General features: G+C 46.7%; 1 protein-coding gene across 1 annotated transcript; it reads right to left on the bottom strand.

The window, feature by feature from the left end:
- LOC144510370 (complement C1q tumor necrosis factor-related protein 1-like) lies at positions 1–27655 on the bottom strand. The gene is made up of 4 exons (XM_078239808.1): positions 27617–27655; positions 22911–22974; positions 4948–5195; positions 1–557 (listed from the first exon to the last, which is right to left on the bottom strand). Exons 3-4 carry the CDS (start codon positions 5174–5176, stop codon positions 1–3), a joined length of 786 nt encoding a protein of 261 aa, XP_078095934.1. The 5' UTR covers positions 5177–5195; positions 22911–22974; positions 27617–27655.
- Positions 27656–27769: the final 114 nt, after the last annotated feature.

Below are 27769 nucleotides of genomic sequence, written 5' to 3'. Positions count from 1 at the left end.
CTAGTCTGACTCTGCTGTTGCTGCCTTGATTAAATAGCCATTGAATGTGATGTAGACATCACCCTCGTCACTGTAGATGGCGTTTTCTCGGTTCTCCTGGTAAAGACGCACCCAAACCTCATCTTTCTCACTCAGCTCCAGCATGACACTCTGACTCTGCATGATGCTGCGGTCACTAGGCTGAGCATACAGGATCACCATCTCCTCACCATTGCGCATGAGGTGGAGGTACGTCTCCTTAAAGTTCCAGGTGTGTACGTTGAGGTTAAAGAAGTAGACCCCCGGGACGTAGCAGTAGAACTTGCCAGTGAACATGTTGAAGTGGCGGTAGAGGTTGACAAACTCTGTGTCGAAGATCAGCTGCGCTTGGAGTTCTTTGCTCTGGAGCCCCTTCCTGCGGCCGACCGAGAATGCGGCATAATGTTGCTTGCAGTTGTTCCCCGGAATGCCCATTTGTCCTCTGTCCCCCTTGAGGCCAGTAGCACCAATGGAACCATTGGGTCCTGCTTTACCGGTTTTCCCTGGCAGTCCTCGCTCCCCTTTCTCTCCTTTGGAGCCTATAAAGAGAGATTAACATGCAATTTTTTTTTATTAATGCGGTTTTTATTTTGGAGGTCTGAATATTACGTAGAAACCCTACTATGCAGAAGGAGGCCATTCAGCCCATTGAGTCTGCACCGACCACAATCCCACCCAGGCCCCACTCCCGTAACCCCACATATTTACCCTGCTAATCCCCTGACACTAGGGGCAATTTAGTATGGCTGACCCGCACATCTTTGGACTGTGGGAGGAAACCGGAGCACCCGGAGGAAACCCACACAGACACAGGGAGAATGCGCAAACTCCACACAGATAGTGACCCCCGAGGCCAGAATTGAACCCGGGTCCCCTGCGCTGTGAGGCAGCAGTGCTAACCACTGTGCCACTGGGCCCATTGATATTGAACCTACAGCATAGAAACAGACTAGCTGGTCGATTCTGATTAATGCTTATCAAAGGCCCCCTGTCACCAGAGCCTGATCTTTATATCAGCTCGGTCTGCTGACACCACTATAGTGTAAATAATGGGAACAAATTATTCTCGTCACTAGGAAATGGGAGAACAACACTTTTACCTGGATTGTGGACTCTGATCCAATATGCTGTATGCTCCTTCAAATCTCTACAAAGTGGGGAATAACTGGGAGCAATCAAAGTCCAGAATGTTACGAATGAGGGTTCTGAGTGGTACAAATATCTCAGCAAGACTTCACCAATCTCCAAAGCGTTGCATCGCACTTTAAAGGTTTGGAGACATTGGGGTACATTTTGAAAGTGAGTGATTGCCTGGCATTTGTGTGGCACAAGTGTTAGTGGCCATTTCATGGATGAACCCGAATGTTTCCCAGGTCTTGCTGCATATGGGCACAGACTTCCTCAGTGTCTGAGGAGTGGGGGACGGTGCTGAACATTGTGCAATCATCAATGAACATCCCCACTTCCGACCTGATGATGGAGGAAAGGTCATTGTTGAAGCAGCTGCGGAAGGCTGGGCCTAGGGCACTTCCCTTAGGAACTCCTGCAGTGATGTTCTGGGACCAAGATGATTGACCTCGAACAAGCACAACCATCTTACTTTGAATTAGGTATGACTCCAAGCAGTGGAGAGTTCATCCCTGATTCTCATTTACTTCAGTTTTGCCAGGGCGGTTTGACACCACACTTGGTCAAGCGCTGCATTTACGTCAAGGGCAGTTACTCACATCTGGAATACTTTGGTCTGTGTTTGGACCAAGGCTATAATGACCCCCAGTGGAATCCAAGCTGAGGATAGGTGAGCGGGTTATTCCTGTGTTAGTGATGTTAATTGCACTGTCAAGGACACCTTTCATCGCTTTTCTGATGATTAAAAGTAGACTGATGGATAGGTTGGATTTGTCCCACGTTTGGTGGCTCGGACATGCTGGGCCATTTTCCACATTGCTAGGTAGAAGCCAGTGTTGCAGCTGCAATGGAACAGCTTGGCTAGGGGTGTGGCAAGTTCTGGAGCACAAGTCTTCAGTACTACAGTCTGGATATTGTCAGGGCCCCATTGCCTTTGCAGTATCCAGTGCCCTAAGCTGTTTCTTGATATCATGTGGAGTGAATCAAATTGGCTGAAGATTGACATCTGTGATGCTGGGGACCTCCAGAGGAGGCCAAGATGGATCATCCACTTAGCACATCTGCCTGAAGATGGCTGAAAATGCTTCAGTCTTGTCTTTTGCAGCAATGTCCTGATGTCAATGCACATCATGACGATGGGGATATTTATGGAGCCTCCTCCTTTGCTTAATTGTCCATCGCCATTCATGACTGCAATTGGCAGGACTGCAGAGCTAGATCTGATCCATTGGTTGTGGGCTAAACTCTATCATGCCTTGCTTCTGCTGTCTAGCGTGCATGTAGTCCTGTGTTGTAGCTTTACCAGGTTGGCACCTCATTTTTAGGTGTGCCTGGTGCTGCCCCTGGCATACCCTCCTGCAGTCTTGATTGAACCAATGTTGATCCCGTGATGGTAATGGTAGAGTGAGGCCTTGAGGTTGAGGAAATATAATTCTGCTGCTGGTTCACAGTGCCTCATGGATGCCCAGGTTTGAGTTGCTAGATGTGTTATGAACCGATCCAATTTAGTATGGTGGTGGTGCCACACAAAAGGATGGGCATTGTCCTCAGTTTGAAGATGGAATTGCGTCCCCATAAGGACCATGCAGTGAACACTCCTTCCTCTGTCCACTGTTGTGGACAGATCCACCTTGGACTTGGTGATGGTCGATAACAGAGTAAAGGTAAGGTATGGGACTGTTGGTAAATGGGGAAAAGGGCTTTTGGTTACTGCTCTCACACTCAGATGATTCATTGACAGGCAGTCTGAGTAGAAAGGGGCTGTCCAGATCATCTCCTGCCTTCCTCCTCCTTCTCTTCCTGCTCACCTTTTACCTGGTGGCAAGGGACAGTGAGGTTGAGCAGTCATGAGCCATGTCCTCAAAGGATCGCTCTTGTCACCTAATGGCCACCCTCTGGTTTGTTTAGGCGGCTTCAATGCAGTTAGCACAGTGGAGGAACACAGAATGCAACTGCCAGGATACTGGGCATTGACCTGTATGATTAACACTGAGTACGGTCAACACCAGCTGCCTGTGGAGGGAATGGAAGTCCTCTCAGTTGCAGTAGATCTCAGAGTTGACAGGTGGTGTGCCCACAATGTAAGGTTCATGCAGTCAATGGCACCCTGCACCTTGGAGCCATGACTTACACCATTTGCTCCTCTCCGCCAGGAGAGAGTGAAATCTATTTAGATGTTTGGGAATACAGAGCCTTTGTGATGTCCATTAGAATCATAGAATCCCTATGATGAAGAAGAGACCATTCAGCCCATCAAGTCTGCACTGAATCTCTAACAGAGTATCATACCCAGGCTCTCTCCCCCACCCTATCCCTGTAACCCCACACATTTACACTAAGGGGCAATTTAGCATGGCCAATCAACTTAGCCTGCACATCTTTGGACTGTGGGAGGAAATCCACGTAGACACAGGGAGAATATGCAGACTCCACACAGACAGTCACCCAAGGCCGGAATTGAACCTGGGTCCCTGGAGTTGTGAGGCAGCAGTGCTAACCACTGTGCCACCATGCCAACCCCTTGTACAACAGTGGATGGCAAACTGGGAGAGGCTGCATCTGCTCCAGCCAGGGAGAAGTTTGTGATCACCAGTCACCTTCACTGCCACTGCAATGCCATCCTCATCCTCACTCAGAGGTTGCTGTTCTGGCTGAGTGCTGTGGCAGATTTCATGAGGATGTCCTTACTGACCCACAGACAGCTCATAAATTGTTCCTTCTTCAGATGGGAGAATTGTCTTTGAACACTATAAACATATATATGGCCTCCTGCTGAGAACCCTTTTGCCCCCTTCCTCCTCCCTCTTCCAGTAAGCTGCCCTGCTCTGTGTCACCTCTGCTCTATGCTCCTGGCATGTTGGCACCCATGTCCGGGAGCAAGTGGCTTGTGTGGAATTCCTGAAGTCAGTACAGAGTTCTTCAGCTGATGTCACATTGGATTTCAACAGGTTTCAGGAATTCCGGAAGCTATCAAGCGCTTAAACAATCCCAGCAAGAGCCAGTAAAATCAATCAGTAGCTAAAGTAATTGTCGATCTCTTTAGATAGTACTGGTGAGGTGTCCAATCTGTGGCTAAATGCATGTTTATGGCTCCTGCTCTGACCAAAACTGCATGAAACCACATAGGATTGTGAACGTAGCCCAGTCCATCATGCGAACCAGCCTCCCATCCATTGACTGCATCTACACTTCCTGCTGCCTCGGAAAAGCAGTCAGCATAATAAAGGACCCCACGCACCCCGGACATTCTCTCTTCCACCTTCTTCCGTCAGGAAAAAGACAGAAAAGTCTGAGATCATGTACCAACCAACTCAAGAGCATCTTCTTCCCTGCTCCCATCAGACTCTTGAATGGACTTACCATATATTAAGCTGATCTTTCTTAACATCTTAGCTATGACTGTAAACTACATTCTGCACCTCCTTTCCTCATCCCCTATGTACTCTATGAGTGGTATGCTTTGTCTGTATAGCACGCAAGAAACAATACTTTTCACTGTATACCAATACATGTGACAATAATAAATCAAATCAAGTCAAATCAGAGATTAGGGATGTGTTTAAGAGATGGCATTGCTGGAGTGTTGAGCTCCAAACTGTGTGCACTGACTTTGAATCAGTGATATCCAATTCACAATGTGCCTAATCTACATTCCTCCGGTGGATGCTCCCTGCACAGGCTAACACCATTACCAAAATGGTGTCCGGTGTGGCTTGCGACAAGGCGCATTACAGCTGACATTTTGGAACTGAAATAGCCCCCGTGCTGCTGTAAAGCCAGGCTGAAATTCGTGGCCCTTACCTTTCAGTATAGTCATGTCTATCTTGGGCTTGATTTCGGGCATGGGGTAGATAGGATGGTCACTTGCCATCCTGTGGCTGGAAGTCAATCCGTACGGATATGCTGGCTTCTCCAATGGACCACAGCATCGGACGCACGAAGATTGGACTGTCTGTTTTTGAATGTGAAGTCTTTTCGATGAGACGGCAGCAGCCAGCAAGGAAACAATCAGAGCAATAGAAGCCTTCATTTTTCAACAGCAGAATAGCCTGTGCAAAGGAGGATACAGAAAATAATCAAATTTGTCCCTGCCAGTATCCATAAAACAGGATAAGGCTGCCAACACTCCTGCATTGTCCTGGAATCTCCAAGAATTAAAGATTAATGTCCTGCTGTGAGCAAAGGCCCTGGAGAAAAGGCATAGTGGCATTTTTAAAATGGGCCTTTTTCCTTAGTTATTAGTTATTAAAAAACTGCTGATAGGTTGACAATTACTTTTCATCCAATCCGTGAAGTGACACACCAGGTGATCAAAAGTGGGCAAGTGGGATTGGAGCAGTTGGTGACATGGAGTCATGTGATGTTACCTGCAGTAACATGTCCAATCCAAATTGGCAACCTTTAAACTAAGATACAGGCCTTCGAACACAACCAATGCTGCTGCAGCTTCCCGCTCACTGTTCCGCTCTGTAACAAGCTTAAAGAGTACATTGCTTCTAGTGCAATGCCTTTATTAGAACTGAATTTAAACATGGCTGTCCCTAGCCTGTGTCTCATGGCAGAGGTCACATGATCATGCAAGCCAGATAGGACCTTTAGTACATGATTGCCATAAAACCGCAAGACATCGGAGCAGATGTAGACCATTCAGCCCATTGAGTTTGCATTCAATTAGATCATGACTGATTTGATATGATCCTCACTTTCCTGCCTTATCCCCATAATCTTTGATTACCTTACTGATTAAAAATCCCAAACATCCCCCTTATCATAATGAACAAAACACAAATTTGCATTCACTATCATGAGTAACTGTGAGTTACCCAAATTACTCAATACACACAGTGCTCTCACGCATTAATAAATTGTTCATTATTTTCATCAGTCTCTGCACATGTATTGTTAGCACTGCTGCTTCACAGAGCCAGGGACCCAGGTTCAATTCCTGGCTTGGGTCACTGTCTGTGTGGAGTTTGCACGTTCTCCCCGTGTCTGCATGGGTTTCCTCCGGGTGTTTCGGTTTCCTCCCACGTTCTGAACAATGTGCTGGTTAGGTGCATTGACCCGAACAGGTGCCAGACTGTGGCGACTAGTGGGGTTTTCCACAATAACTTCATTGCAGTGTTAGTGTAAGCCGACTAGTGACACTAATAAATAAACTTCCATTCGACTGCAGAAAATGTGGAGATATTGCATTGAGTTGAATTTTCCAATCCTTTGTGCAGTTGATTTCTTCACGCATGAACTGAAAGCCATTATCACTTATCACAATGTCTGCAATACTGTAATGACTGAAGTGTGCTTTTGGGCATTCTACAATCTCACTATAGTCATTGAAGTCAGCTGGTCTAACTCCCAACAGTCAGCATAATCGTCTACGGTGATTAGATAATCAGTATCTGCTGGAGTGAAAAAGATCTCCTACCAGCTTAAGAACTCTGAAGAAGAGTCACACGGACTCGAAGCATTAATTCTGTTCCTCTTTCCACAGATGCTGCCAGACCTTCTGAGTTTTTCCAACATTTTCTGCTTGTGTTTCAGATTCCAACATCCGCAGTATTTTGCTTATATTTTAGTGATGTTGGTTGAGGGATAAATATTGTTTGGGGCACCAGGGAATAGCATCCAGCTCTTCCCATAAAAATAGTCACCAGATTTTCCCATCACCTTAGAAGAGCAGACAGAACTTACAATTTAACATCTCATCCAACCTACAATACGACACTCCCTCCTGACTGCACAGGAGTGCCAGCCCAGATATTTCTGCTCAAGTCTCTGGTGTGGGGTTTAATCTCACAGCTACCTGGCTCCAGAGGAACGACCTGCCGACTGAGGCATACCTGACACTGAAAAAAAGCTAAGTGCCCATCGGGCAAGAAACAGGAGATTTTGCTGCCCGCTTTTTAGGTGAACTTAGTCAGTTGAATTTCAGGCAATCTATGCTTCTCAGAGTGTACCAGGGGATTCAAGCCATTAGTGGGGATTGGGTGGGGCCTAATCCCACTAAAAGGTGTGCTGAGCAGGCAACTGCACATGCGCACTGGGCTCCCCACCGCCAGCCTCCCGATCGCCGGCCTCCTTACAGCTTCCCTGACGCACCCCCCCACCCGATGGCCAGCCCCAATCAGCACCCTCGCTCCCCCACCGATTGCCATGCAATATGCTCAGTGATCTCCCCCACCACCACCACCACCACCGAACAGCCCAACCCCCAGAAAGCCCAGCCTCCTCAAGCCCTGCTCCCTTGGCACTGCCCAGTGGGAAGTGCCAGGGTACCCAGTGGGCACTGCCAGGGTGTCCAGTGGGCATTGACAGGGTGCCAGGCTGGCAGTGCCAGGCTGGCACTACCCAAAGGGCAGCCCCCTGCCCTTGACCTCCCAGGGAGAACTTAATGGGTTCTGCCCCCACCAGCGAAGCCATTACCCCTCAATGGTCCCCATTGATTGGGACCAACTTTAATCCCCACTGGTAGTAACATCTCTCAGCGGGGTGGGGAAGGAGAAAGATGATACTGTCCCGGGCTCGCTGAGATTCAAATGCTGATTATAAAATTGTAAGCAGCCTTGCGCTGTTTCCCGACACGCGGCTGATTCCACCATAAAAAATGGCCCAGGAAAAGTGCGACCGGCAATTCCCATTTCAGCCTGCCCGCCCGATATTTCCCAGCCCACTGCGCTAGTCCAGCAGCAGGCCGGGAAAATTGCTCCCCGATTCTTTGGAGTGAAGGGGGCACACTGAAAAGTTACAGTACCTTTGCTCACCCTATCTGGTACTGCAACACTACATCCTGCACCCTCTCCTTTCCTTCTCCCCTATGTAATCTATGAACGGTATGTTTTGTCTGTACAGCATGCAAGAAACAATGCTTTTCACTGCATACTAATATATGTGACAATAATAAATCAAATCAAGTCAGATTAATTGGGAAGAAACTGCAATGAACTTGGGTTGTGCATGATAACCTAAACTAGTGTAACCAGTTGTGCTTTTTCTTAATCCACGCTTCCCTATTGATTGGGTTCAGACTAGCTCTAAAAATCTGCATTTGTTCAATGACAAATATGCTGAGAATTTATAACCCTCGAGGAGGTCTTGTGGCGCAGTGGGTAATGTCCCTGCCTCTAAGCCAGAAGCTCCAGGTTCAAGGCCCCCCAGGACTTGATGGCTGAGAGAAGGTGCGTTCATAACGCAGCCACAGGGGTTAAGTATCAACCTGCAAAAAATACTTCCAACACACAAATAGCAGGCAGTAAGAGTGGGAGAGACTCCTGGTTAGCCCCACTTAATGTGGAGCTCAAGGCAAAAGCCTCCAGCAATTTGTTCCAAGAATAACTGGCTGTGGAAACAGACAAAAGTCTGCCTTAGTGCACCATTAGAATCATAGAATCCATACAGTGCAGAAAAAGGCCATTCGGTCCATCGAGTCTGCACCGACCACAATCCCACCCAGGCCCTATTCCCGACACCCCATACGAGGGTCAATTTAGCGTGGCCAATCAACCTAACCCGCACATCTTTGGAGTGTGGGAGGAAACCGGAGCACCCGGAGGAAACCCACGCAGACACGGCGAGAACATGCAAACTCCACACAGACAGTGACCCGAGGCCGGAATTGAACCCGGGTCACTGATACTGTGAGGCAGCAGTGCTAACCATTAGGTGCGGGAAGAGAATTAGAATGGAATCAACCTAGGCCGATGTTCTGTGTTATGGCCAGGAAGTAAAATCTTGGCCTTCGAGGTTATCGAAGAGGAATACCTCAAGAATATTTTCTTTTTCTAAATATGTTATACAGATGATACCAAATTGCTTTGAGGATGGTCTTAAAGTGATTAGGAAATATCAGTACTGATGGCAGTGGACCCGAGTTATGGCATCTGCCAAAAGTTGCAAAGAAAATCTTCCTGTTTGCAATCCGACACAAGAACTGATTCCAACTGCAGTTTAAAAAAACACAGCATTTACAGACTCTGTTCATTGCCTGCCTTTCATACCCTCGGGCAAAGACTGTACAGAGAGTTTGGTATTTATGAGAACAGGGATTTAAGGCTATTTCTCTTTAAATGGGAAAAAGGGCAACACATTTTCTAAAGATTAGAAAATAATATCAGGAGGGCATCTGTTCCAGTTCATTTGGTAATAAGAGAGGGATGAATTGTTTGGACAATCAGATGTGGTACATTGTAAAAACATAATCAGGAAATATAACAAACCATCTAATTTTGTCTCTTCAACCTGTTCAATGACAAACTTCCCATATTTGTTGATGACTCTATTAGTCATGTCAATGTAATGTCTCATTTTGTCATATTATTATCATTATGGCCTGTGAGCTCACCATCCTCAAAGTGAAGTACAAACATATCAACATTGCTCTAATCTGTCTCTATCACCTGCTGTTTGAAAACCATCAAGGCCTTTTGTTTCTTCTCAGGGACGGAGGATGATTGCTTACACCCTGCTTCAATCGGTCATTTGACTGAGAAGTCCAGTGCATGATCGGAAGACCCAGCCCACGCAAGTGGTGTTTGAAGGGTCGGGTAAACGGATTCTTTGGAGATCTGTGCGCTCACGTGTGGACTTTGCCTCTGCACTTTCCCGACAAAGACACTCGATGTGTCCGGTCCCTTCCCGAATGAGACTTCTACATTTTGGCCGGTCTGATCACATGACAAGGTCTCCCATGATCATTGGACATGCTCTGAGGACATCCCTGTCCGGGGGTCTTGCATCAGGCATACAATTGATATGTCTGGTAGGGGCGGCACGGTGGCACAGTGGTTAGCACTGCTGCCTCACAGCGCCAGGGACCCAACTTGGGTGACTCTGTCAGAGTCTGCACGATTTCCCCGTGTCTGCGTGGGTTTCCTCCGGGTGCTCCGGTTTCCTCCCACAGTCCAAAGGACGTGCTGGTTAGATGCAATGGCCTTGCTAAATTCTCCCTCAGTGTACCCGAACAGGCGCCGGAGTGTGGCGACAAGGGGATTTTCACAGTAACTTCATTGCAGTATTAATGTAGGCTTACTTGTCAAACTAATAAATAAACTAAAAACACCATCGAGAACATCCTGCATCTACCCTGTCTAGTCATGTTAGAATTTTATAGGTTTCTATGCGATCCCCCCACCATCCTTCTGAATTCCAGTGAATATAATCCAATCAACTCAATCTCTCCTCATACATCAGTCCCGCCATCCTAGGAGTCAGTCTGATGCTGCTGCTCTGTAGTAGAATAGATAACCTTTTTGTGCATCTACACATGGGTTGGTGTAAAAAGAAAAGAAAGATGTTGCCCACATTCTTCCAAAAAAAGTGTTGAATTTGCGGGAAAACTGGAGTAATTCACGCTGGTTTTTTCAGTGGGGGTTCACACTGGAATCTCCCACACTCTGTGCAATGCAGAGGCCACCAACGTGGGGGTCCTTGTGCATGAGACGCAAAAACCCAGTCTGCAGGTGCAACAGGTGATCAAGAAGGCAAATGGGATGTTGGCCTATATCGCAAGGGGGATAGAATATAAAAGCAGAGATGTCTTGCTGCAACTGTACAGGGCATTGGTGAGGCCGCAGCTGGAATACTGTGTGCAGTATTGGTCCCCTTATTTGCGGAAGGATATATTGGCCTTGGAGGGAGTGCAGAGAAGGTTCACCAGGTTGATACCAGAGATGAGGGGTGTTGATTATGAGGAGAGACTGAGCAGATTGGGTTTGTATTCGGTGGAATTTAGAAGGCTGAGGGGGGATCTTATAGAGACCTATAAGATAATGAAGGGGCTGGATAGGGTAGAGATGGAGAGATTCTTTCCACTTAGAAAGGAAACTAGAACTAGAGGGCACAGCCTCAAAATAAAGGGGGGTCGGTTTAGGACAGAGTTGAGGAGGAACTTCTACTCTCAGAGGGTGGTGAATCTCTGGAATTCTCTGCCCACTGAAGTGGTGGAGGCTACCTCGTTGAATACGTTTAAATCACGGATAGATGGATTCCTGATCGGTAAGGGAATTAGGGGTTATAGGGATCAGGCGGGTAAGTGGAACTGATCCACATCAGATCAGCCATGATCTTATTGAATGGTGGGGCTGGCTCGAGGGGCTAGATGGCCTACTCCTGCTCCTATTTCTTATGTTCTTATGTTCTTATGTTCTTATATCATTAGATTTGAGGGGCAGTTCTATTCCCGCTGAAGAGAGTGAAACCAGCGTGCCTCTGCATATGCACAGCGGTCTCAATCGCATGCCAGACTGGGATCCCCGCAGTGCTGCCCTGAACCCCACCCCATGGCCCGATTGTGGCTCCCCATCCATTTTCAGGCCCGATCTCCAGCCACCTCCCCCCCTCCCCCAACCCAGCAATGATGATCCCCCCCTGCAGCAGACCCCACCCCCGGCAGGCACTTCCCCTGGCTTGACAAACACCCCCCAGCCCATCCTGATCACTAGCCTCCCTCCAGCCCCCATCAATGGCAGCAGGAGCCCCACCCCCACCGATCGCACCCTAGGCAGTGCCCCCCCTCCAATAGGCCTTACGCAGTGTGCCGGGGGCCCAGGCTGGCATTGCCAGGGTGTCCAGGGGGCACCATCCCCCACCACCCGACCCACTGGGGGCCCCGATTGCCCCCCTTCACTCCAGCGGGCTCGGGCTGCCAGCTCCCCGAACGTGGGGAGCCACTGGAGTGAAACACTCTGGCAGGTTGGGAGATGCAAGCGGGCCCGGAGAATTCAGTTCCACGTTCGCTAATAGCATTTAAATAGTATGTAATATGCTATTTAACTGCTGGCCCCACTCACCGCCAATTTCCAGAGCTGTGCAGACGCCGCTGGAAATCCGGGTCGGGGAGACACAAGCGCGGCGCAAACACTTGCGGGAACTCCACAAATCGGCCAATGTGCAATTCTCCTGGCCTGTTGCACTAAAACATTAGCGCAACGGGATGGGAGAATGGCAGCCGTTGCCATTCTAGGGCACCTTTCTCACTCTACTCAATCCCATAGTGAAGTGTCAGCCTAGATAATGTGCTCAAGTCTCTGAAGCAGAAGTTAGAACATTCTGGCCAGAGGTGAGAAAGCAACCAACTGAGCCAAACCAGCAATAGTCTCTTTTCAGATAAACTGCACATCATCAGGCTGTGTATATAGTCAGATATACTCTGTACGTACATTCCTAAAATAAGCACATTGCTGGCATCGTTCCAATGTTTGCAAATTGGTACTGAAATCACATCACACTCTGTGTATTATCTGATGGTATAATCATTCCTCTTAATGTAAGTCTGATTAGAAAAATGCTTTGGCCCATGAGAGTTATTGGACTGTAAAAGGTTAGACTAAGCTTTATTAAGCCTAACCCACCAGGATAATTTAAAGGGTGTCAGCAGAGTTTGAATGAGGAAATCTTGCAGATGTCTTGAAAATAAAATGCAACGTGGCATAAATGATTGGTAGTGGAAGAGGTTGGGCGAAGTATGATTTTGAAAAATCAGTCCAGGAGAGGCTTTGAAATGAGTTCATTCTTTGGAAATTACCATGCTCCCACTTACTCTCCCCTTCCCTTCCTTTCTTCCCCTTTCTTTCCCCTCAACTTTCAAGGGGCATCTTGACAAATAGATGAATGGGATGGGAATAGAGGGATATGGTCCCCGGAAGGGTAGGGGGTTTTAGTTCTGACGGGTAGAAGTCTGATAGAAGTCTACAAGATTATGAGGGGCATGGACAGAGTGGATAGTCAGAAGCTTTTTCCCCAGAGTGGAAGAGTCAATTACTAGGGGGTATAGGTTTAAGGTACGAGGGGCAAGCTTTAAAGGAGATGTACGAGGCACGTTTTTTACACAGAGGGTGGTGGGGTGCCTGGAACTCGCTGCTGGAGGTAGTGGAAGCAGATACGATAGTGACATTTAAGGGGTGTCTTGACAAATACATGAATTGGATGGGAATAGAGGGATACGGTCCCCGGAAGGGTAGGGGGTTTTAGTTCAGTCGGGCAGCATGGTTGGTGCAGGCTTGAAGGGCCAAAGGGCCTGTTCCTGTGCTGTAATTTTCTTTGTTCTTTGGGCAGCATGGTCAGTGCAGGCTTGAAGGGCCAAAGGGCCTGTTCCTGTGCTGTAATTTTCTTTGTTCTTTGTTCTAACACACTGCCTACACCCGATTTGTATCCTTTCTCTTTCTCATCCCTTCCTTCATCCCTTTCCCTCACTTTGTGCATTTTTGGTCTCCACATTTAAGAAAAGATACACTTTCGTTGAAGACAATACAGAGAAGGTTCACTGTATTGTGGTCCCTGGGATGACGGGGTTGTCCCACGATCAAAGGTTGAACAGATTGGGTTTATATTCCCCAGAGTTTAGAATAATGAAGGGATTCTCATTGCAACCTACAAAATTTTGAAGGGGACTTGACAGGATGGACAATTAGAGGCCACCCTCACTCCAACAATCAGAAAAATCCTGCCCAAAGTCAACAGACCTTTGCATAGTCCACCCTGTGCCTGGCGGAATGGGAAAATTCCCCCCATTGTTTCCACTGGTCAGGGAAACACAGGGATGCAATCTCAGGATAAGGGAGTTATCATGAAGGACTGTGATGAGGAGGAAATCACTTCACTCAAAGGGTTTGAATCTTTGGAATTCTCTGTCCCAAAGGGTTGCAGGTACTCCATCATTGAATACATGTAAAAATGGGATAGACAGGTTTTTGGTCTCTCTGGGAATTACGGAATACAGAGAGAGAGCAGGAAAATGGAGTTAAGCCCAAGATCAGCCGTGGCCATAATGAATGGTGGAGCAGGCTCGATGGGCCATATTCCTTGCTCCTATTTCTTGTGTTCTTGTGTTCCCCCACCCTCGCTTTTTGGTCCCAGTCTAGATCGAGTTCTATGCTGACTTATCAGATCTCACCTAGTGTTACACTCTGGTCTGAGGGTAGGGAGGAAACAATAATTCAGGGTGCCGTGCTATCTGGTTGCTATGCAGCAACCGCGGCTGGTCGATGTACAGCTGAGGACACGGTGAGACTCAGTTTTGGTACTTTCTACTGCCCTTCCCCAGTCATCCCCATCCCCTCTCTTGGTGTGCACACATGAAGGATGGTCACTCTGCCGAGGGACTCAACATCCAGAGACCATGTAGGACAGGAGGGGAGAAAACTCTGGGAAAAGCGGGGTAAATTCAATTGGGCCTGAAAATAGGGGAGAGGGAAGATCATTCTGCATGATTACCCCTGTGACCCATCTTTTAGTGGCATCAGCACAGAACCTTGGAGGGGGGGGTGGAAGATCGCTGGTTTTATTTGGGGGGGGGGCAGTTTAGGGGCATGGGCTGTTCATCCAGCAGTGATGATACTTCAGCTGCAAGCAATAAAAGAACTAACTTCACAAAGTAAATCAAAGAAAAAGGCTTAGTAAAGAAACTTCATTACACCAACATTCAGGCATGCCCTGGGCCACACGAGCTCCCCACAATCGCCATCTGCTTTCTATTTATACCTTGTCTACTAGGTCAGCTGATCCTCATGGCATGTTACCATTGGTTACATTATAACAGATAAAGTTTATTTATTAGTGTCACAAGTAGGCTTACATTAACACTGCAATAAAGTTACTATGAAAATCCCCTAGTCACCACACTCCGGCACCTGTTCGGGTACACTGAGGGAGAATTTAGCATAGCCAATTCACCTACCCTGCACATCTTTGGACTGTGGGAGGGAACCGAAGCACCTGGAGGAAACCCACGCAGACTCGGGGAGAACGTGCAAACTCCACACAGACAGTGACCCGAGCCAGGAATCGAACCCAGATCCCTGGCGCTGTGAGGCAGCAGTGCTAACCACTGTGCCACCATGCTGCCCCAATGTTATCATTGGTTACATTATAACCAGGAGGTTGGGGCGAGGGGAGATAGATTGGAGGGGATGGTGAGGAGGTTGGTGGGAGGTTGGAGGGCGGAGGGGAGGTGGAGTTTGGGATTGAGGAGGAGGGGCTGAGGTTTGGCCGGGTCACCTTTAAGGTTTGGTGCCTCAAAATTAAACACTGTGCACTTCTTACAATTCTCTTGAATTTAAACAAGCATGTAAACAGCAGTTTGACTTTTTAATTATACCCTAAAGTAGGCAGAATTCAGATGACATACTGTGTTGAGAATCTTGGACCTCATCAAAATTAAAGTAAGAAAGACTACAAACCAGGAGTGATGCAAAAAATGGTATTACGGTTTGTTTTATCACTCTTGCAATATCTAGGAATGAAATCCCCATTTGTCACGAAGAGGTTACTTACAGAAAGATTTTACAAATCTCTACCCCATCTTAGTTTCACCCTACCCTGTGCCATCCTGTTTTAAATCTAGCAGAACCCTGTGTGATTAACATTTCTCTGGGAGTGAGGATTTCCAATCAGCCATTGTAACTTTGGTGAAAAAAAAATCTATTGAAATCCCAGAGAAACAGCCCAAAGGACTTTTACCATAAAGGGCCTTTACAGAAACCCAATCCCACAATGCCTTCTAAAAAGTGATTTCGCACGAGATTTTGTTGTCACACTTTTTTGCTGTTGGAATTTCATATTTATGAATTATGTTTTTCCACTTGATTTGCCTGTTCCTTTCACAACTCAAACAACAATTAGAATTTCAAAAAATATACTATTTGCACATTTATTGTAACACAATATGAGACCTGTGGAAAGACTGTAAATTCACAATGTACGATACAATTGTATGACAGTAAGTTAGTGCCAGAGATGTGAGAATGGTAAGGCTGTATTAGCTACAGAGTTGAATTGTTTTGTAAATGTAGTGATTTCTTTGAAGACACTTTCCTGATTTGCTCTGTAATTAATTATCATTAGAGAATCAGCATTGGGCCTCAAATTTCACCATTGCTGTAGTCACTCTGCTGAAAGCATATAGGTGTAATGAAAGAAAGACAAAATCTACAGTTATGCAGCACTTTTCACAGTGTCTCAAATTGCTTCACAACCAATTACGTACTTTTGAGTTGTAGTCACTGGTCTAATGTAGGCAATGTTAACAAATGGCAGAGCAGACTCAACTCCTGTCCCTAATGCGTATATCATTTTGGATTGATGAGATGAGCTCAGCTCGATGGCCTATCTCATCCGTAATTATCTAACAGATAGAGAGTGGAATCATGGCTGGAGTTCTGTTTATTTTGTTGCTAATGAAAGTTTGTGGAGTGTGATTGCCAGGACAAGGGTACGTAATGGACTCATAGTGAATCGATAACCTGTTTTACACTGCACATTCTTCTCAAGCATCTTTTCCATTGACTTCAATCTTGTCCTTTTGCCTACTTTTGTCTTATCCCACTCAATCCTGGTGCTCTTTGAGTTTTTTCAGGTATTGAAATATCATGATAATATAGATATTTAAGATATATTGTAGTGAGAAGTAGCAGTCAGCAGAGTCTTCAGGCTAGCTGATCAAGAAAACACAGATACAATTGTGAGTTTTCAATCTTTGTCCTCTGGCCTCTTAGAGGTTGTGTCAAACAGAGACACCCGAGGGCTCCAATGCTTCTCACTGACAGTGAAGATCAATGTTGCTCAATCATTCCATTTCATTACTCAGGCGTATTTGATCTTTGTACCCTATGAGTTTACTGTTAAAGTAGAACCAAATAGACCCCTTGTGTGAAATAATTATATTGAATATCAAGACAGTTTATCTGGATTACAAGTATTGAATCTTTTCCCAAATATTAATTTATTGTCACCATGTCCATATGGTGCAATGTGCAGAACATATTAATGAGAGCTGAGACAGTCACCAAAATCAGTGTTACAGTCCGCACAGTGTTGGAAATAAATACTGGGATATTTTCCGGTCAAATTGTACGCTGCTGTTGAAGCAAAATTTGCCACCTCCGGTTTGTTTAATAGTCACATTGGGATCACTGATAGGGTGCACATACAAATTAACACTGCATTATATAGCTGCTGTTTCTCTTAATATCAATGACTCATGCTGCATTTACAGCAGACAATCTTGGTAACCAAATGACAGCAATGTGTGCTATCATTTTACCTGGCTCTTCCTGTGATTGTTTGCTGAATTGATTGGTGAATCCTGAAAGGGGGATAAATATCATGCATGATTGAGGGGGGGAACAAGTTAAAGTGGTGAGCGGGGGAATAAGGGTCCCGGAAACAGGAGAAGAACCAGGGCCCATGACTTCTCTTCCTGGCCCTGACTTTCTCCCCTGTTATTAAAAACAGGCTCTCTCCTTAGAGGCCTCTCAACCCTTCTGACCCCCATGTCAAAGTCCAGAGCCGTTCCCCAGCGAATCCACTCCCCCAACAGTACTGAACAAAATGTTTCCACTCACTCAACAGCAGCAAAAGAAATTCAAAATCACCTCAAAGTTAAATGCTGTTCCTTTTATGTAGCACTCACGCTGGGGTCCCTTATGGCAGCTAAACATATGTTCATGTGGGAGTGATTAAGGGAGTGCATTACCTGAAGCTGGAGTGTCTAAAATGGCAAATCAGATGCCAAATGCGGAACTGTTTGATGTCAGGATTCGCCCACTCTGCATGTTCCCAACACACACATGGCACACACATGCCAGCGCCCTTACAGCCATGGCACACTGCTCAGACCACTGCTCTGAAGTTTTGGGTTTCCTTGGTGCGGCACATTGCAGCCTCGTGGAGCTGAAACCTGCAGCCTCTCTTTCCATCGGAGTTCAATGACAAAACAGCTGTAAGCAATTTGTCTGTGCTTATTAAATTTCAATTTCTGTCATTGAGCTCAATCTAAAAGCACCATAAATAAAACCCTCTGACACTCCTTCATCCCACATGAGTTAAGCTCTAAGCCTCATTCAATGAGATAGTCATTCAAACAGACAGCATGCCATGACACATTCCCTGTACACAAATTCTCAATTCACCTGAATGTTCTTCCTTCAGCACTGACTTGATAGATCTTGCTTCACTTTACTGGCTTCTCAAGTTTCCCACTTTATTTATCTACTCCATGTCTTTTCTGGTTGGTGTAGTGATTGTGTTCTTCACTCCTTCCCTTGCTGTGTTCTTGGTTAGCTGTAACATCTTTACATTTCGAGGAAGGGTCTATCACCTGTCTGGCGTTCTCTCTGACTTGCCTGCTGAGCGCCTCCAGCCTTTTTCCATTTTGTCTCAGGTTACCGGCAGCTGCAGTATTTTACGTTTGTTGACTCGCTGTCATTGGCTGAATCCCTTCCTTTCTCAGCCCTGGAGCGGCCTTCTGTGCTGATATTTTCTCATGTTCTCTCATGCTTTGAGGAGCAAAAAGCAATTCCAAACATCACTTAATCAGCTGCTGGACCCCACCCAGATTTAAGGCGGGGTGGGGGGGGTTCTATTCCATGTGTTTGCTCTTTAATGAGACGTACCCTCCGGCACAATTTTCCCCGTTGCTTCTCATACTCACAATGTGTTTTCCTTTTCATTCCACTATCTGATGTGTAAACAGGTTTCTACATGTTCACCTCCTCGGGATCCCTTTACCTCTCAGTTCTGTGAACATCAGGAGGATTATTCCTGTTACACAGGTGTTGCACATGGGGAATTTCATCTCTCATCCAGCTTCTATCATGCGCAGATAACTTTTACAAATGCTTGGAATTCAGCCCCAATAACACCCCTCGATCCTGGAGATCTGAGACAACCTTCCCCCAAATTTTCTATCACACTTGCAGTCTCCAAGTAAGTTCTCCCTGCAGCAAGGTTCCATACCGATAGCATGCAGGACCCATCAACGTCCTGTGGGCAGGACGTTGATGGGTCAGAGTTCCTGAAATAGGAACAAGAGTTGACCATTCAGCTCCTTGAGCCTCTTCTGCATCATTCAATGAGGTAAGAAGTCTAACAACACCAGGTTAAAGTCCAACAGGTTTATGGACTTTAACCTGCTGTTGTTAGACTTCTTACTGTGTTTACCCCAGTCCAACGCCGGCATCTCCACATCATTCAATGAAACCATGGCTGATCCGTTCCTTAACTCTATCTACCCACCCTTATTCCTTGCCCTCCCCCCCCCAAAATCTCCCAGTGGGGGAGTCTCCACACAAGAAGGACATAGTAGTAAAAATTAATCTGCAAGCTCTTACTGCTGAATTACATGGCCGGAATTCTCCCAAAAAAATTCTAAGTGTTGAATTTGTGTGTAAACTGGTGTAATTCGCATTAGTTTTTTCAGTGGGAGTTCGGAGAAGAATCTCCCACATGGTGCACTGCAGAGGTCACTAACATCTATCTCATTAAAATGCAGTGGGAGGGGATTATTCCCGATCGCTGGCCTCCTTCCCTCTCCCACTGAGCCCTACGCAGAGTGGCAGCTGGACCCCCCACCCCCATCGATTGGCCCACCAGGCCTCGCCCCCTTGGCACTGCCCCGAGCCCGATGGGCAGTGCCAAGGTGCCCCCTGTGCATTTGCACTTTGCCCCTTAGGCAGTGCTGGGGGCACAGGCTGGCACTGCCAAGATGCCAATGTCCAGGGGGCACTCTCCCCCGCCGCCCGGCCCTCTGGGGGGCCTCGATTGCCCCCCCCTTCAGTCCAGTGGGGTTCGGTCTGCTCATTCCCCGAAAGTGAGGAGCTAGTGTAATCCCCGCTGGAGTGAAACACTCTGGTGGGACGGGAGATGCAAGCAGAGACTTCACTCCCGGGCCTACTAATCACATTCAAATGATATTAAAATGGCCATTTAAATCATCTTTGCGCCTCCCCGCCGATTTCCGGCACAGAGCAGACGCCGCTGGAGATCAGGTACTGTGAGACACTAGCTCACTAGAGGAGTATCAGGTGTAAACTTTCTGCCCCGCTGTGCTGGTAGATTAGCACAGCAAGGCAGGAAATTTGAGTGGGAGGCTAATAACGCGAATCGCGCCCAGCGTTGGGCCGTTCGGGGAGCAATGTTTGTTAGGGGGAGAGGGGAGGGCTGTTGACAGATCTCAGTTTATGGGAGATGGGGGTGCATGTCTGGCAGCCGGCAGCCACCTTTCCCAGCAAGGTTAGGCTCCGTGCCTCCCTACCACCGTGAAACTCCCAACTGCCAAAAAAATTGACAAGACTGTGGGAAAATTGCACAAAGTGTGGGTAGCTCACTGAAAAAAACCAGAGTAAAACATTCTGGTTTTCAGACGTTTGTGACACTTAGAATTTTTTTGGGAAGATAGCCCTAATTGTGGGCTAGGTTGATTGGCCATGCTAAATTGACCCAATGTCAGGGGGATTAACAGGGTAAATGAGGGTCATGGAAATAAGGCCTGGGTGGGGTTGTGGTCGGTACAGACCCGATGGGCCGAATGGCCTCCTCCTTCACTGTAGGGATCCTATGATTCTATTTTACTTAATCTGTCAAAGTAATATTTAAAAAGTGAACAAAGACCTTTAGACTCTCTGCGTGCAAAGCTACATATCGATTTTCCTGCAAAGACTTGTTGGGAAAAGATTTCTGAATGAAAGATGTAAGCAGTAATAATTGGACATTCTGTGAGATAATCAGAGCTTTAAATATGATAATCATTCCTTGCCCAGAAAATCATTGTGGAGTAAATTTTTTCACCTCACGCATTCAGAAGCATGTTCATTATTGTAATTTTCTAACAGCTTTTCACACATAGGCGGTCGTTTGGTACAAGAGAGTGACATTTAGGTGACGTGAATCTTAAGCAGCTAATCACGTCTAAAGGATGTGACCTTTAGGATAACGCTCTGACTGAGCCCATCCTCTTTACCATGTATTGTATCGGGAAAGAGCCGGTTAACACTTCAACAAGTTTCTGTCTTTGCCTTTGATCTTAGTCAGAGTGCGAGGAGCGGGAGACAAGCGTGCTTGGATTGAATTAAGTAACTTGAACTGGCAATGCGTTTGTTCCAAGCTGGTAAACACTTGCCCATTTTCACTTTGAATTAAATCGGGTTCCTTGGCAAAAAAAGACAAAGCGTATCACGCAGCCATACATGTTTCCTGTCACCTGCTTTTCCCTATAAATCCCTACACCCATATTTAAAAAGGTCTTGTGGCACAGTGGGTAATGTTCTGACCACTGGGAAAGAAGCTCTGAGTTCAAATCCCACTTCAGGACTTCATGCCACAAAAGATGAGTGCATCATGTGATCGGCGGCACGGTAGCACAGTGGTTAGCACTGCTGCTTCACAGCTCCAGGGTCCCGGGTTCGATTCCCAGCTCGGGTCACTGTCTGTGTGGAGTTTGCACATTCTCCTCGTGTCTGTGTGGGTTTCCTCCGGGTGCTCCGGTTTCCTCCCACGGTCCAAAGATGTGTGGGTTAGGTTGACTGGCCAGGTTAAAAAATTGCCCCTTAGAGTCCTGGGATGTGTAGGTTAGAGGGATTTGCGGGTAAAATATGTGGGGGTAGGGCCTGGGTGGGATTGTGGTCGGTGCAGACTCGATGGGCCGAATGGCCTCCTTCTGCACTGTAGGGTTTCTATGATTTCTATGATCAAAGAGCTCGATTATCAGAGGGCAAGTCCTCAGTAAAGATCGAGACCCAGGCCAGAAATTCCAAGGTTTTTTGTGAAGTTTGCCTAGAGCCTATGTTTGATTTGATTTTGGCATTGGTGAGTATAAGGTGTTTCACTCCAGGTATGATTCAAGTGACCCACTAGGAATCTTTTATCAAACAAAGTTTATTTAAGAACACCGTTAGAATATAACAAAAAGAATTAGCATAACTTTTGCCAATTACAAGACTGAAACGTGATACAGTACAATTCTTAACAGCTAGCTATCTCTGTTGTTCCAATTTTAAAGCAATACCCCATAGACAAACACTCTTCTTCAAGATCAGTTAGCACTAAAACAAGTATGCTCATGTGATACTGGATTTCCAGCTTTTAACACCTATGGAAAGAAATCCAAGTGGCAGTTTTCAGAGAAGGGTATATCCTCAAGACAGCAAAGCAGGGAAGTAAACCTAGTCTCTAGCAGCTTTCAGTCTTCTGTTATTGTTCAGGTTATAAACTTCAAAGTTTTTATGGAGCCTGCCTGGATCATCAGTTTTGTCTCTTGAATTTAGCTTGGATAAGCATGATATGTTTCACTCCAGGTATGATTCAAATGACCCACTAGGGAGCTTTTATCACACAAAGTTTATTTAAGAATATAGTTAACATGTATAGTAAGAAAATTAGCAAAAACGCTTATCCATTACAAACAAGAAACAAAACAGCCACTATAATGTATAACCCTTAACAAATATATCTAATGTGTTCCAATCAAACCAATCCCGTAGACAAAAGATCCTTTTCACAGGTTGAACACAGCAAAGATGTGATACTGGACTTGAGACCTTTGGATGAAGTCTGCAGTCTTCTGGATAGACTCAGAACAGATTGAAGTCAGAACAGCTTCCCAAAATATCAGAGACCCTAGGCAAGTCACCAACAGCTGATTTCCCCTCTTCAGAAAGGCAAGACCTTGCTTTCAACTAATTAGCAGAATTTCCAAAACCAGGGAGAGAGAGAGAGAGTTCTTGTCAGCTTGATGCCCCTTCTAAAACTAAAACGCAAATTAAACAGCAGCTTAAACTGAAAACTAAAGAACTCCTGTTGCCTGACCTGCCAACCAAGTTTTCTCCTAACAATGCAGACTCATAAACATCCCAGTAAAATAAACAAACCCCCGTTTAAGCAGCAATAAAAGGACTCTCGTAGACAGCCCGGCAACAATGAGAAAAACAAACTGAAAAAGTTTGCTTACAACTACAGAGTACATGATTAGAAAAAACACTTTTTAAAGGTACACGAACGGCACACTTCAGACTTCAGAGACAAGAAAGGATATCTCTCTCTTTGCAGCTTCCAAAACAGCATCTGGAAACAAATAAGCGGGAATTCTCTGTGAAAGCCTAGCTGTTCCCGGTCATATGAATTGACCAGTCAATTATCCAAATCAAGCTCTACTTTGCATTCCCAGGAAGCAATGCAACAGAACACTGCATTAGTTCAGATTAAAACTAACATGATGTCAATTGTACTGCTTCAGTAACAATTGAGGACACCGGCTGTAGACAAAACAGCTCTGACAAAATGCAAGGGACTGCTTGAAACATCCTGCAGTGAAACATGATTAAAATACATATCTTAAAGGCACAGTATCATCACAAGCACTTCCTGGTCAGCCATACTGGCAACAGCAAACACTGCAGTACTTTGCCAATCATGGACCAATCCAATAGAAGTCCATGGTCACCAATGCCCTCTTAGGGACTGATACCAGGAGGTGGATGCCCACATTCATAATGGCAACTACCTACGTAAACGTGTCTAATTACATTCTTCCCCGACTGACATAGACAGTTTCCAGTTTAACTGTGAACATACAAATTTATAATATAAAATGTAATTCAGTGGTCACAAAGTGGTCAAAAGTTTGTGAGTTCAAATCGCACTCCAGAGGCTTGAGCACAACGTTCAGGCTATCCCGTCAATACATTACTAAACTGTCTGAGGTACTGACTATATGAAGAGACATTAAACTGAGACCCCAGCTACCTTCTCAGCCAGACATATTCGATCCCATGGCAATAAAGCAAAGGAGCGCCGGAGAGTTCTTCCCATTGTCCTAGCTGATATTTGCTTCCCAATCAACAGCTTGGAAATAAATGATCCAGTTATTTAATAAAAAGCAAAATACTGCAGATGCTGGTAATATGAAGTACAGAGCAGAAAATCTTGGAAAACCTCAGCAGGTCTGCCAGCATCCGTGGAAGAGAAACAGAGTTGTTGCTGCAATTCTCTGATCTCGCAACCCACACTACCCACTGTCAGCCAGAACAGAAAACTTGGCGCTGGGTGGGGACATGGAGCTGGGTGAAGGGCTGAGTGAGAGGGTGGGTGAGGGATGGGGCTGGGTGAGGTGGGGGGTGAGGGGTGCGGCTGGGTGAGGGAGTGGGTGAGGGGTGCGGCTGGGTGAGGGATGGGGGAGTGGCGGGGCTGGATGAGGGATAGGGAAGGGGTGGGGCTGGGTGAGAGGGTGAGTGAGGGGTGGGGCTGGATGAGGAGGTGGGTGATGGATGGGGATGGGTGAGGGATGGGGAGGGGTGGGGCTGGGTGAGGAATGGGGCTGGGTGAGGGGTGGGGCTGGATGAGGGGTGGGGGAGGGGTGGGGCTGGGTGAGGGGGTGGGTGATGGATGGGGATGGGTGAGGGATGGGGCTGGGTGAGGGATGGGGAGGGGTGGGGCTGGGTGAGGGATGGGGCTGGGTGAGGGGTGGGGCTGGATGAGGGGTGGGGGAGGGGTGGGGCTGGGTGAGGGGGTGGGTGATGGATGGGGATGGGTGAGGGATGGGGTAGGGTGGGGCTGGGTGAGGGGGTGAGTGAGAGTGGATGAGGGGGTGGGTGAGGGGTGCAGCTGGGTGAGGGATGGGGAGTGGCAGGGCTGGGTGAGGGATGGGGAAGGAGTGGGGCTGGGTGAAGGGGTGGGTGAGGAGTGTGGGCATGGAGCTGGGTGAGTGGGTGGATGAGGGATAGGGCTGGGTGAGGGATGGGGGAGGGTGGGGCTGGGTGAGGGGTGAGGCTGGGTGAGGGGTGTGGGGGTGAGGCTGGGTGAGGGGTGTGGGAGTGGGGCTTGGTGAGGGGTGTGGGGGTGAGGCTGGGCGAGGGATGGGGAGGGTGATGTGGGCTGTTTTGCAATCAGGTAACTGAAGAAAAGGTTTCCATTAGGTTTTGTGTCGAGCCTGATTAACATCGAGGTCTTCATTTAGCCTGAGTGGCTATGGAAAGTATGTGGTACCAGGCTGTGAGAGAGGAAGGAGCAAGAGATTGTATTTTCACTTTGTTGGTGGGGTGTGGCATCACTGGCTAGGCCAGAATTAATTACCCATCCCTAGTTGCTCTTGCGAAGGCGGTGGAAACCGTTGCAGTCCATGAGGTGTAGGTATACCCATAGTGCTGTAAGTCGGGAGTTCCAGGGCTTTTACTCTGAAACTGAGAATGAACGGCGATATGTTTCCAAGTCGGAATGGTGTGGGGTTTGGAGGGGAATGGGCAGGTGGTGATGTTCCTATGCAACTTCTGCCCTTGTCCTTCTAGAGATGGTAGGGGTTGTGGGTTTGGAAGGTGCTGTCCAAGGAGCCTGAGTGATTAATTGAAGTGCATCTTGTAGATGGTACATGCTGCTGCTACTATGTGTTAGTGGTGGAGGTAGTGAACGCTTATTGACTGTGGTGGGCAAGGTGGGTGAGGGATCACTTTAGGAGCTAGTGACATTGGGAATGGTTGAGAAATTGGCTCTGGGGGATCAGAAACAAGGGTGGCTGGAAATGTCAGAGGCTCAAAGACAGTATGTTAAAGTTAAATCAGGTTGGGGGGGGCGAAGAGAACGGAAGAGCAGAAAGGCTGGATTGTGGAAAGACATTGGAAAGGTCAAGGTACTTTAGACATCATAGTTCAGGGTGGGAGTCGCGAGGAGGGGGACGGGGGGAATGACTATTCAATTGCAGGGAGGGAGGAAAACAGGTATTATTGGATCCAGTGAGAAGTGGAAAGGTACTTACCAGTTGGAGCCCGCAATCCTCCCCTCTGATGGGTTTCCCAAAGCCAGGGGAAGCTGACCAAAGAGGTTGAATTGTAAATTGGAGATTAAAGATAATGCATACACCCTCATTATAATATTTCAGGAGGCAGCTTATGCCTGCACCACTGTCCCAGTTCAGTGAAAGCTGCATGGGGATGTCAGAAGTGGGTTGGATTTGGTTTGAGAAGTTTAGCACTTCCTGCCCAACACAAACTCGCCCATATTTTAGGCTCAAAATCCCTCATGGTGATTTTCTGATCCCATGAGAAGGAATGCGCACAATATTTCACCCACATGAAGTCAATATACACCGTTGTCATCCTCCAGAGTCACGGTTAAGAGGATGGAATTGATTTTTATGCTTCTACTTACTTCATTAATTAAATTAGCAAAACTAATCATCGCAAAAAAAATGGTCAATTCTCCATAAATTTGCAGCCTTGATCATTGCTTCAATTCTACCATGCCAATAATATATCATCTGCAGTAACGTAATTACATTTAATAGCAAATACAACAAGTAATCTCTGAGACAGTGCTTAAATAGATGATCAATCTAGACAGATCAACTGAACAGAAGTACCAAATCTTGAAGCAATAGTGAATTCAATATGTGATTGTTACAGCCCTCACTGAGGCTTATAAATACTTTCACGACACTCTTGATAACTCTGACCCGTTAGGCAGTATCTTATAAGAAACCTAAAGGTTATGGCATAATTTATTAACACTTGGCATCTTCCACCATGAGAACATCATTCAGAAGTTTTAATCAGAATTTTTCACATCCATCATTGTACGCCTCTTATTAATAATAATGAGCTCCGAAGATGTCAGGAAAGAGTATATGGATTGTAGGATATGTCCAAAGGCAGTATGGGTTTACATTGAGGTTTATTCTGTACTTGTTCTTGTGCACTTAATGGAAGCAGTCCAAACCGGGCTCACACTTACCACAGAGTAAGATTTTAACTCATTCAAAACATACTCATTCGCACACAGTTAAAGTCAGACCCGCTATGGCCAGAACTTTCCGGCTGCTCTTGTCGACGGGACCAGAAGATCCCACCGACGGTGACCCCATCCCCACCCCTCCGCGGGTTCCCTGGCAGCGAAGGGTGCAAACAACCGGGAAAACCTGTCGACAGCGGCAGGACTGGAAGATCCCTCCTCCAGCCAATGGCAGGCCACTTCCACTGCCGCAAAACATGCCGTGGGGGAAGCAGAAAACCCTGCCGGTAGAAATTTACAGAAGGAGGCCACTCAGCCCATTGTGCCTGTAGCAGCTCTTTTAAACAGCTATGCAATTAGTCCTAGTTACCCCTGCTTTTTCCCCGTGGCCACCAATTTACCCCCCTCACTTTTCAAGTCTTCATCCAATTAAAGATGTTTACGATACCCTATAATCCTCCAATAATCATTCACTTTGTTTTTGTCTTTTCTTCGGTGGGCGAGACAATGAAACTCTTCAATCTGCGTGGATTTATGAATGGATTCGGTCAGTGAATTAAACTGGATAAAACACTCTCGCCCCGAGCAGTGGCTAGCATATTTGCCTCTGAATCACAAGATCAAAGCTTAAAGACCCAATCTAGAGAATCCGAGTCTAAATCTCGATGCTGACAGTCCAGTACTGGGGCGGTGCAGCACTGTTGGAGGTGCATTAAACTGCGGCCCTCTCTGCATTCTAAGAAACTGTGGCACGAGTCCAAAGAAGAGAAAGGGAGTTCTCATCAATACTTATCCCTCAGTCAACATCGCTATCACTTTGCTGTTTGCGGGAGCTTTCTGTTTGCAAATTGGCTGCCGCATTTCCTACATTACAATGGTGACTGCATTTCAAAAAGTACTTCATGGACTGTCAAGCTCTTTGGGATGTCCTGAGGTGCTATATAAATCTAAGTCTTTATTCCCTCGTGCCTGACTTAAAACAACTTACCCAAGGACTGTGCCTTTTCCTTCTTCGGTGAGGAACTCGCCTCTACTTGCTATGAATAGCTTTCCTTTCCACCCACTCAACAGTCCATAACCGCCAGCCAGCGAAGCTGTCTCAGCCTCGACACTCAGTCAAGCACAAGTCAAGCACCGACTT

The sequence above is a fragment of the Mustelus asterias genome, chromosome 23, assembly GCF_964213995.1.
Source record: "Mustelus asterias chromosome 23, sMusAst1.hap1.1, whole genome shotgun sequence".
NCBI lineage: Eukaryota > Metazoa > Chordata > Chondrichthyes > Carcharhiniformes > Triakidae > Mustelus > Mustelus asterias.
This window is presented reverse-complemented; position numbering and strand designations above follow the sequence as displayed.